Below are 12,715 nucleotides of genomic sequence, written 5' to 3'. Positions count from 1 at the left end.
GGATTGAGACTTGTAGTTATATGAATGTCATAAATTTTGGAAAGGCAATAGCCATGATTAATCTGTGCTTGAGCAAAGCCATGGTTCAAGGACAGGGAAGAGTTCTCTGAGATATAGGGGGGATATATAATTTGATGAGGAGATTTCAGGAAATGGCAGTATTTTTGACTTTTGAAGCTAAATTAAAATGTGAATAGTCATCATCATAAACTTACGATTAAATGCAGTCTATCTTTTTTCCCCTGATAAAATATTGGAGCATTGCTACTTATTGGCACACAGTAAATTTATATCACTGCTTTATTATAAAAGATTAAAACATACAAATAGATGATGCCTTTATCCCTTTACTTAGTCATAAGTTAATGTAAGGAGTTGTCAAAATATTTTTAGGAATGAAGGAAATATTATTTAATTCCAAAAAGCCTAGAATAAAGAAAAAGACATAGTAGAAAAGGATAATTCCTAAGAATGGACAGATCCTAAGGACAAACACTTAGAATAATATGATGGTGAGAGTGTTTTGATATCCTGAAGATGGATAATTCCTAAGGACAAACAGATCAAGTGAAAATAAGGAGAGTAGGTAGATTTTACATATTATATACATGTATATATCACTTTAGAATTTATGAAGAACTTTGTGAAAATCTGTCTTACCCAAAGCCATACACCTTCAGAATTAAAGGTTTTGAATTAAAAAAATTTTCAATTATAGTTGATATTTAGTATTATTTTATATTAGATGCATAGCCCAGTGGCCAGACAGCCACACAGTCATCAAGTAATCCCCTTGATAATTTCACTACCCACCTGGGACTACATACAACTATAGTCACCACAAATACTATTCACCATATTCCCTGTGCTGTACTCTGTGTCCCCATGGCTATTCTGCACCCACCTATCTGCACCTTCAATCCCCTCACTTACTTCACTTAGTAAATTGGCACCTTTCTCCAATTTCCTTGTCCTTGAAATCCTCACTCTGTTCTCTGTATCTCTGTCTGTTTGCTTATTTTGCTCTTCAGATTCCATATATAGGCCAAAGCATATGGTTTTGTCTTTCTCTGTTTGATTTATTTCACTTATAATATCCTCTAGGTCCATCCACATTGTCACAAATTGTAAGATTTCATTCTTGTTTATGGTCACTCATCTGTTGATGGGCACTTGGGTTGCTTCTACAGCTTGACTATTGTAAATAATGCTATGGTGAACATGTGTAGGTGCATATATTATTCTTTTGATTTAGTGTTTTGGGGTTTTTTGGATATATACCCAGAAGTGGAATCACTGGGTCTTAAGGCAGTTCCATTTTTAGTTTTTTGAGAAACCTCCATACTGTTTGCCACAGTGGCTGCACCAAACTGCATTCCTACCAACAGTACACAACACTGTTGCTAACACCCTTGCCAACATTTGCTGATTTACTGATGACAGCCATTCTGACAGGTGTGAGGTGATAATTTGTATTTTTGTAGTGATTAGTGATGTTAAGCATCATTGTGTGTGTGTGTGTGTGTGTGTGTGCCATCTGTGTGTACTCTTTGAAGAAATGTCTGTTCAGGTCCTCTTCCCATTCTTTAATTGTTGTTTGTTTGTTTGCTTATTTGGTGTTGAGTTGTCTGAGTTCTTTATAAATTTGGAACTCCTTATCAGATATGTCATTGACAATATCTTCTTTCATTTAGTAGGTTTTCTTTTTGCTTTGTTGATTGTTTTCTTTGCTGTGCAAAAACTTCACAGTTTGATGCAGTCCCATTTGTTTATTTTTTTGTTTTCCTTGCTTGATGAGATATACCAGAAAAAATATTACTAAAAAAAAGTGCATACTCTGGTTCTGAGAGCATCCAAACAGAAGACACATGGTCTTGGGTCAGAGCACGACCCGATCTTTGGATGACAACTATAGACCAAGGTCCTCTACCAGGTCAGTGTTGAGAGGGTTTTAGGATAAGCTCAATTTGCATAGGCTATCCTAGGTCGTGTCTTGCCGTAGCCCTTGCTTACATCTCCTGCTCTCTGTCCATCCTTAGGAATTATCCTTTTCTACTATGTCTTTTTCTTTATTCTAGGCTTTTTGGAATTAAATAATATTTCCTTCACTCCTAAAAATATTTTGATGACTCCTTACATTAACTTATGACCAAGTAAAGGGATGAAGGCATCATCTATTTGAGTGTTTTAATCTTTTATAATAAAGCAGTGATATAAATTTATTGTGTGCCAATAAGTAGCAATAGCTACTCAAACTCAAGGATTTCTTTTTGTTTAGATCCCATTTTTAGTACATACGTGGGAGATATTAGCCTATGGGTTAAGGATTTAATGTTATTTCAAGTTCTAGGGTAGCTTTTCACTTCCATCTTTCATTTTTCAAATCTTAGACTTTATAGTAAATATTTTAATATTTTGTTTTGTAGGAAAACTGGGGTGGAAGCAGTTTGTGTTCAGAGTCAGATTACTGCATTGCAAATCCATATAGACGAATGTTCTTACATTTTGTTTTGTTTTCAAACTACTACCCATGGTTGAGTTCTAAGCATTTTCTATGATAAATAATTAATAATAATAATAATAAAAATACCATCACCAACAACAATATGGAAGCAGGTACTTTCCTTTTCTCTTCAGTTGGCATTTCACATCTTTGAGTTACCTTTAGCCTCATTCAGCTTTTCTTATTTTTTCATCTGAGCAAATCTGTTTTGACTTTTTCTAAAATAAGTAACTTGACAATTCAAGGGTTAGAGCAGTCTGGTCCACAGGACCACCCATGCTTGGGCTATGAGGACTTTGCTCCACACTATTTATTCATAAGTCTGGGACAGCTACTGGTGAGGAATTTTAGAATGCGTCACAGTTCTAGACATTAAGTGCTAGATGTAGCTGTGGTTGCTGTCACCTGCTCTGATATATTGTGCTCTGCTATTGACATTAAGAACATTCTCTTAACCTGTTATGTCTTTCTGTATTTTTCTCCTTTCTATAAAATTTTCTAAAATGATATTTTTGTGAAGTAGATATATAACCCTTTCAGGTTAACAGATGTACGTGCTTAAGAGATCTGACCTTCTAGGGGCATCATATTGAACAAATAAGATTTTACATAGAGATTGTATTTTTTAAAAATATATTTTATTGATTATGCTATTATAGTTGTCCTGTCCCCCCTACCCCCTTTATTCCCCTCTGCCCTGCACACACCCTCCCACCCACATTCCTCCACTTTAGTTCATGTCCATGGGCCATATGTATAAATTCTTGGGCTTCTACATTTCCTATACTATTCTTACCCTCCCCCTGTCTATTTTGTGCCTATCATATATGCTACTTATCATCTGTACCTTTTCCCCCCTCTCACCCCCTCCCACTCCCCAGCTGATAACCCTCCAGGTGATCCCCATTTCTGTGATTCTGTTCCTTTTCTAGTTGTTTGATTAGTTTGTTTTTGTTTTAGGTTTGGTCGTTAATAACTGTGAGTTTGTTGTCATTTTACTGTTCATATTTTTTATTTTCTTTTTCTTAGGTAAGTCCCTTTAACATTTCATATAATAAGGGCTTGGTGATTATGAACTCCTTTCACTTGATCTTATCTGGGAAGCACTTGATCTGTCCTTTCATTCTAAATGATAGCTTTGTTGGACAGAGTAATCTTGGATGTAGGTCCTTGCCTTCCATGACTTTAACTACTTCTTTCCAGCTCCTTCTTGCCTGCAAGGTTTCTTCTGAGAAATCAGCTGTAAGTCTAATGGAAACTCCTTTGTAGGTAACTGTCTCCTTTTCTCTTGCTGCTTTTAAGATTCTCTCCTTATCTTTAATCTTGGCTAGTGTAATTATGATGTGCCTTGGTGTGCTCCTCCTCGCTGAGCTTCCTGGACTTCCTAGAAGTCTATTTCCTTTGCCAGATTGGGGAAGTTCTCCTTCATCATTTGTTCAAATAAGTTTTCAATTTCTTGCTCTTCCTCTTCTCCTTCCGGCACCCCTATGAATTGAATGTTGGAACATTTAAAGATGTCCTGGAGGTTCCTAAGCCTCTCTTCATTTTTTTGGATTCTTGTTTCTTCCTTCTGTTCTGGTTGAATGTTTATTTCCTTCTTCTGTTTCACACTGTTGATTTGAGTCCCTGTTTTCTTCCCATCACTGTTGGTTCTTTGTACATTTTCCTTTATTTCATGTCACATAGCCTTCATTTTTTCCTCTAATTTGTGACTATATTGAACCAATTCTGTGAGCATCCTGATTATCAGTGTTTTGAACTGCGCATCTGATAGGTTGACTATCTCTTCTTTGCTTAGTTTTATTTTTTCTGGAGCTTTGATCTGTTCTTTAATTTGGGACTTTTTTTTTTTTTTGGTCTTGGCACGCTTATTATGTAGCAAGGGTCAGAGCTTTACATGTTCACCAGGGTGGGGCAACAACCCTTGTTGCTGCCTTGCAACCCTGTAAGTGGGGCAGGGGTCTGGGAGGGAACAATGGCACTTGCTCTACCCTGCCGGATTTCAGTCACTTCCCCCACTTCCCACAAGCAAATTGGGCCCTTGTGGTGCTGATTCCCATGTGGGTGGGCTTGGTACATTCTAGGACCCTGTTGGTCTCTCCAATGAACTCTCCTGCAAGGCCAGGAGTTTCTCCTGCTGCCACCTCAACTCCCACAGGTGTTTTCAGTCAGAGGTTTGAGGCTTTACTTCCTGGAACTGGAACCCTGGGTTGTGAGGACTGTCTAGGTCCCCAGTTGTTCCTCCTGGTTTATCTTCACTGGAATGTGGGACTGCCCAGTTCGCAATCTGCCACCTTGCCCTGCAGCCACCTCCTTGCCCTCCCTGGTCCTCTAGCCACTGCTTTGCCTCAAGTCTTCTCTGTCCAGCTGCCCATCTCCACCCCTCCTACCGGCCTCGATGAATGATTCTTTTTTAACTCCTTGGCTTTTGGGCTTCCATACAGTTCAATGTTCTGTCAATTCTGGTTGTGTTTTGTTGTTAAATTTGTTGTTGACCTTCTTTTGGTTGTGCAAGGAGGCACAGTGTGTCCATCTACATACACCTCTATCTTGGCTGGAAATCCCAAGATTGTTTTCTATATCCATGTAATGGCATTGTATTGCTTGACATATGATAGATACTCTGTAGATGTTATTTATCATGAATTTTTGAGCTTAAAAGTTTATTAAATGAAGTCCAATTAGTACATTTTTATTGAACTATGTACTATATTTAGGTGAGGAAATTAAAAATATTGGTAAGGCAGCTAGTCACTTAGCAGATTCCTCTGTTAGCTGGAGATTATCTCAAATTTATAAGCTATTTTACTATGGGAGGCATTAATGGTAGCAGTAGAAACATAGACCTAGTGGAGTTGAAAGGAAGGAAGCATTTAGTTATTCCTGGCAGGGAAGGAGATGATGTCAAAAGGACGTAGTTGTCTGGCCATCAGATCAGATCTAGTCTGTGAGGACAAGGAGGGTGAGGAAAAAAAAACAACCGTGTTTCACTTCTCTCAGAATCTATTTGAAAGATAAACTAGGTTTCCTGTCTGACATTAATATCACAGGCACTTTGGAATGTTTGCTTCTTTTATAACCAGAGTTGTTTTTCCCTGAGTCCCATGTTTACTGTGTTTTCATATCCTATCTCTTAAGAATTGCCGGAGGTTCCATCAATTGAGGAAGAAGTAGAAGAAACAGAATCTTGGGCAAAGCCTCTGGTTCACCTTTGGCAGACGAAGTCCCCAAACTTTGTGGCTGAACAAGAGTATAATGCAGCCATGGGCAGAATGGAGCCATACTGTGCTATCTGTGCTCTCCTCATGCCATACTACAAGGTAATGAGAATGGAGGGGATCATTGTCAAGGTTTCCTTTCACTGATATACTTCCTGCTACAGTAAAAGCACAGGTGAATAATTGTAAGGTAAGGATGCACATGAAAAAGAAGACATTAATACTTATGTAGCTAATGGCCACCATAGAGCACCAAACAGAATTTTTAGTCACTACTTGAGAGGCATTTCATCATTTTTTAATAAATGATTGGTTTATTTGTTGACCATAGTTTATTTCAGTCAAGGGACAATTCCAACCTTTTTTTCTACCCTTTTCACTAAGAAACACAGAACTTAAAGCTTAAAAAGAGAGATCTTAGACCTAGTCTGTTTTATGCTTGAAAATATCACTCTCAATAATATAGATGTCAGCTCTGGGGCCACATTTAAAGTGTCTCTCTGTTTTCGCACATGGAACATGCAAAAGACACAGCAGGATTCAATTTAAAGTGAATTGTCCAGCTTACCCTCATCAGTAGCTATGCATGACGCCAGCTCTGCATCGTGTTTTCATAGCATTCCATATCCATTATCCTGATTACATTTTAGCTCACCGAGGGCCACGTTTTCCAGCTCTAATAGACAAAAAGATCTTTAAGAACCTGGTAAGGGTGATGGAATTACCTGATAAGATAAAATGAAGTGTATTGATATGAAGATTATGTTATGGGTTGTATTTTCACTAATGGAATTGAAAATATTTATTCAAGATCACATCTTAGGGTTCCATGTAAAGTAAATGCTTTTCTGTTCAGATATTTCAGAGCATGTAAGTCTGTGATATGCCACATATTTAGATCTTGTAAATAGAGGAAGTACGGTAGATTACTCATCTTAGAATATGGCCCTGGTGAGTGACAGTCATTTTTGTTTTTCTTTTAAGCCACTAAATTTTTGTTTTCTTAGAAAAACTTCACCTTTTCTTGATTCTTATTTCTATAATGTAATCTGCCTGTAATATTTGCCTAATAATTTAAAAATTCCCACTGAAGTTTAGGGATATTAATATCAGGTCTCTGGAGATAATAAGGTGGTTATTAATTAGAGTTTTAAATAAACAGTAAATATTTTTAATATATTTTTTATTAGAGATGACAGTCTTGTTTTGTACATTATATTTTTTATTTAGTGACATGTACCAGATCTTTTTGTGTTGATGTTTTCAAACTCTATGGAGAGGCAGAACCATTTGAGGACTCTCGCAATACTTGTGCATGGCTTTAAACTTAGTTCTTTACAACACTCCATTCAGGTGTTACTGGTAAGATTCTTCAGTAAATGAAACCAAGTTTGTTAACCTAGTGCAAGTAAAGAAATGAAGAAAAATTCATCAGAAAAACTGGTGCTTTCCATGAACTATTTATGTAAGAATATAGTTTTAGTAGCTCATCACTTTCTCATACAAATAGATGCACAGAATGGGGACCTGAGGAGGACATTGGTAAAAAGCTAACAGCTGGGACAAAAAGAACATGAGGAAAAACTGAAGCTCAAATTTAGTGGATGGAATAGCTGTTAGTAGATTTGAGTGATCAGAACATATGATGAGTTCTTTTCCATGTTTTTTAACTCATGTGGAAATCCTATGTTTTTCAGCCAGATAGCAGCAATGAAGAAAATGATTCTAGATGGCAGACAAAACCAGATAAAGTGGTTACTTCAGGAGGAAAGACTAAGCCCCTCATTCCAGAGATGTGTTTTATCTATAGCGAAGAAAATATAGAATATTCTCCACCTAATGCCTTCCTGGAAGAGGATGGAACAAGCCTTCTGATTTCCTGTGCAAAGTGTTGCGTACGGGTTCATGCAAGTAAATGAATCTCTCTTCATTAATTGCTGGCTTTTCAGTGCCTCACAGTCTTTATTTCTTACCTCTTTGTAACCTGTCAAAGCTATTGCATTGAACTATTGGTATTCTTAATAGCTAGATAATTCTTTCTCACATTTCTTCTAATGAATGTATGAGTATGTATAATTGTTCTTTTTTTCTCCAGTTTTATACAGTGTCAGTGGAGAGCAGGTCTGGGTTGTTGTTTGTTTGTTTGTTTGTTTGGTTTTAGATGTAGGGTCACTGTGGACTTCATTTTACATGCTTGAATTTTACTTATTTTAATCTATAGTTTTTAAAAACTTAGTTTTAATCTCTGATGTTGATTCATAATTCTTTTTCTTCGTGGCTTTTTAAAGAAGAATATTCATTTCTTTTCATTGATGATTTTGGGAATTATTGGTGAATTTAGTTAATGAGTTAAATTTTTATTCTTTTTAAGTGTAGGGAGATCCCTTTTGCCTTTCATGGGAGAATAGTCATTACAGGTGTTTTCCCTAGGACTAAAATAGCTAGGCTCCATACCTGTCTTAATTTGGTATTTTTACATGATTGGATAAGTGGTAAGTAGAGTTTTTTAATTGACCTGCCATGTGAATCCTCTCAAATATGTAAAAGAACCTTTATATATTACAAGTCTATTTGAAAATATTTTAATATTACAGATCTTACCAAATCACATATTCTTTTAACATACTTAAGTAGAGTTTATCTCTGTCAATGTAGTCTCAATGGTTTATAATTAGGTATTACCTGTGTATTTACCTCAGTGCAATACCAGTGTTACATTACGTTTGAACCAGCCTTAGTGCCTGTCATTTATTTAATTAGATACATTAGCTTCCTCAAAGAATTTGAACATATCTGCTTGAAATATAATTATAGTAACCTTCTTATTATATTTAGATCCATTTTTTATTATTTATATCAATTTGTAACATACATACACACATTCACCCTACATTTTATATGTATAGCAGAGACAAAGCACCATTTCACAAAAAAATTAGGATTTTAATCTTGACTTCTGAATATACTAGCTATGCAGTTTAACCATAGTATTTTGTAAACATGTGCTTGAACTAAACATTTTATGATTTTGCTTAACTGTGGTAGACTTTTCTTTAGGTAATTACAGTTCTGTTGTTTTCTCTTCCCATCTCAAATGTTATAGCAATGTGACAGTAAAAATCACTTATTTAAATATATGAAATCCTCTTATTTCAAGAAGTCAGGGTAACAAGTTCGTTGGTTCTACATAATTGCTGCATGTGTTTGCATCATCAGCTATGTCCTTATATAGTTATTTTGAGCCAGGCATATGCGGAATAGACAAGTGGAATTGAACACATTCCTTTATCCCTAAACATGAATTGTGCACCCTCTGTCCCTATCACTGGAATTGAAGCTAGTTAAATAGAATTTTTGAAGTGTAATTTCAAATTACAGCAATTTAAAAATATTATGTCAAGGTTTAGTTGTTTCATTTTAAAACTTCTCCAAACTTTGCTTCATGAATTACAACTTATTTCGGAATGTTTTGCATGAGTAAAAGAGTAGACAAGATAATTTAGAAATTTTATGATTGCCCATAAAAGAATTATCAATATTCTCTATGAAAAGTAATGTGAGCATTAGTTACTATTAAAACCCACACTCATATTTGGAGGGACTTATATCCTATTAGATATGAGGCATGAGAACCAAAAGTATCTTTGTTTTATCCTAAGAATCAAAAATTGTATGGTAGTCAGTTGCTCTGATTTTATTTATCAAGTGCTAAGATGTGTAATCTGTCACAATGCAAAAAGACTTAATTTGTTAACTCATGTTATTATTTTATAGGTTGTTATGGTATCCCTTCTCATGAAATTTCTGATGGATGGTTATGTGCCCGGTGCAAAAGAAATGCATGGACAGCAGTAAGTAGCTTATGTTACTATCTCTTAACTCCTCTTCTCACACCACTCACTGTGGACACAGTTAAATCTAGTGGTAAGGTAAGATTGTGCACATGCTTCTGTGTGCAGTTCCACCCTTACTGTATTTCTAGTCTTTTCTTTTTAAATCATTCACAGTGTTGCCCTATATTCATTCTAGAAATAGTAAATAAATTTTTAGGTATCACTCCTTATCTCTGGAACCTATGGATACTGCCAGTTTATCAGAGCACGTTCAAAACATTGTTCTCTTTTGCAACTCTTGAAAATAACTATTCAAAGTAACAGTTAAGGTGGGGAATCTTCTCTAAGGATGCCATGCTCATATATAACTCTTCAACTAGCATGAAGACTTCCCTCATTTATTTATTCATATATTCACATTGCAATATATTTTAGAGTTCTCTTGTCCCTGGTACTGCTGTGAACTTGAGACAGACCCTTCAACAACAAATGATCCCCTACTTGGGGGACACAAACTTCTCTTCATTTAAATTGTTTCTCCTGGACTCCATTGAAACTTTAGCTCAATATCCAAGTATTGAGCCCTATTTCATTAATCAAATATGTCACTTATTTTGCCATTTAATTGTATGCTGCCTTAATTTTTCTTAAAAACTTCTCTTTCAAGAGGTATCAAAACATTCCTGAGGATAAGAACCTGTCAGATCTGAACACCATGTTCCTCACTCTTGATCTTAGAGCAAGTGCTCAGCTTGATGGTTTTGATTGTAATAAGTAGCTATGGTTGCTACTGACAGTGATTGCTAATGACGATGCATTAAATTTCCTTGCAACCAAAGTTAAAAACCTGAAGGACAGAATAACGAACATGCCTTGCATGATGAAAATTTATGGCATGATTATGTATGTTTAGCTCTCAGTGTTGAAATAGACACATGGTGACTGTAAATTAACGGTGTCCATGGGGATGTCTCTCTGAATGTTCTTTTGCTGACATTCTCTTTTGGCTAGTGAAGGGGAAATCGGTAACACTTTTTCTAGTTTGAGTAATCTGATATATTTGATGTTAGAGGTTAAATATCCAACTTAAGAAGACTTTTCATTAGTGGGTCCAGAAAACATTTTGGTATGTCCTTTAGTGCGGTCATTATGTTAACCAAAACTATGTAAGTGTAGAGAATCTGTAAATTAGCCAGGAAGTTCTTATGATAAATATATTCAACTTTTGTTTATCATGCAGGTCTTATTCCCATTGTAGGATCCAAAGAAAAGCTTATAGAATCAGTTTGACCAGGGCCTGTCTTTTCGTTTATCCTCAGGTATAGGCTTAGAGATATGCTATTCCAGTTCACCAAGGTGTGAAGAGATTTCTGTTCCATCCATGGTTACTACCTGGCTCCTGTGCTCACACACTGAGCAGTTTGTTATTTATCAAAGGTACCACTGTTCTTTGCATGGCAGAGCCAGGGCCAGACCTAGGCCACTCACCCTGATTCTAAGTCTGCTTCTAATTAATTAAGCTGTTTTCCTTAAGCATGTCTTAAGAAGGAAATGCTTAGATTAACCACTTTTTGGAATTGACTTAAAACATTTTTATATTAATCTTAACCCCCACACCCTTAGGATATACAGTGTTTTTATTTTAATATTGATACCATATAAACATTTCAACTTGTAATAGAAATGGAATTCTTGAATAGAACTTTACAATGATCTTTTAGAACTACATAATTTCTTATTTCTAAGTGGAAGTAATGCAGATTCACAGTAAGCTAATTTTTTTAAAAAAATTTATCCATTTTGAGTGAAGTTTGTTTATGAAGCTTTATTTAAAATCTTTTTCTCCTGAGAAATACTTGAATTGCAGTTTAGGCATTGCAGAAAAGTGACTGATAATATTGATATTTTCTCTTTAACTCCCTTATTTAGTGTGATAGTAAGTGTTGCAATATTAAGTTTTACTAAACATTTGAGTATGATTCTTTGGATTTTTGTGGCTGGAATGATGGCATTTAAAGTATCCTAGACTTGACTTCTTTAAGAATCAATCTCATGTTGTCAGTCTGAGGTTTCAGTGGAGCCCTAGACTTTCTTTGAAATGGAGGCTTTAAAGGAGCTAATTGAACTCTAACAATCTGGGAGGTTAGATGATATTTCATTGCTGGCATGTACTTCACTAACTCTAATTCTTAATTATTTCCTGAGATTTTATTTTTAAATATACGTTGTGAAGGTAAGATTTATTCATCATGAATGCAAAATACTCCAATAGCATATTTTGCTTGGGTTATACATTTATTCAACAAATGTGACTGTTCTACTTAATTCTATATCCTTTTGTGATGAGTGCTTTAAAAATCTTGAGGGTAAGAAGGAGGAACCCTGAAACATCTTGTGTCATTCTCATAAGGTATATGTGAGAATTGTATGTGGTGGTTCTTGCTTTAAAGATTCTTTTAAAAAAGAGTATCCATTGATGGATCAATAGATAAAGAAAATATATACATATACATATACATATATATACGCGCGCGTGTACACACACACACACACACACACACACGCACGCATGCAATGGAATATTCAGCCCTAAAAAGAATAAAATCCTGGCATTTGTGACAGTGTGGATGAACCTTGAGGACATTATACTAAGTGAAATAAATCAGACAAAAATACTTTTGCTTTCACTTCTATGTGTAATTATTAAAAAAAAAGTGGAACTCATAGAAACAGGATAGATAGGTGATTGCCAGTTGTGAAGGGAGTGGGGAAAATGGGTAAATGTAGAACAAGATGAATATGTTCTAGGGATCTAATATATAGCACAGTGACTATAATTAACAACCCTGTATTGTATATTTGAATGTTGCTAAAAGAGTAGATCTTGAAAATTCTCATTGCATACCCATACAAAAAGGTAACTGTGAGGTGATGGATGTATTAACTAACTTTATTTTGGTAGTCGTTTCTCAATATATATGTGTATCAAATCATCATATTGTAGACCTTAAACTTACACAATATTACGTGTCAGTTATATTTCAATAAAGTTGGAAAAAATGGGAGACTATAACAGTAACTACATGATAGGATTAGATATCAGTAATTTAAATTTTGGGAGCAAGGGCATCTTAGGGATTATTTCACCCCGTCCCAGGATA

At 35.4% G+C, this 12,715-nt stretch overlaps 1 protein-coding gene across 3 annotated transcripts in view; it reads left to right on the top strand.

The window, feature by feature from the left end:
- Positions 1-12,715, top strand: part of KDM4C (lysine demethylase 4C) — a 381,686-nt gene that overhangs the window by 227,345 nt on the left and 141,626 nt on the right. For all 3 annotated transcript variants that reach the window (XM_045840410.1, XM_045840409.1, XM_045840411.1), the window contains 3 exons: positions 5,642-5,823; positions 7,419-7,632; positions 9,496-9,572. In XM_045840410.1, coding sequence (XP_045696366.1) covers positions 5,642-5,823; positions 7,419-7,632; positions 9,496-9,572 — 473 coding nt within the window. The remainder of the gene's footprint in view (positions 1-5,641; positions 5,824-7,418; positions 7,633-9,495; positions 9,573-12,715) is intronic.

Source organism: Phyllostomus hastatus, unplaced genomic scaffold, assembly GCF_019186645.2.
Source record: "Phyllostomus hastatus isolate PE091 unplaced genomic scaffold, TTU_PhHast_1.1 phas_contig_34, whole genome shotgun sequence".
Taxonomy (NCBI): Eukaryota; Metazoa; Chordata; class Mammalia; order Chiroptera; family Phyllostomidae; genus Phyllostomus; species Phyllostomus hastatus.
The sequence above is the reverse complement of the archived record's forward strand: the minus strand, read 5'-3'. Positions and strand labels throughout refer to the sequence as shown.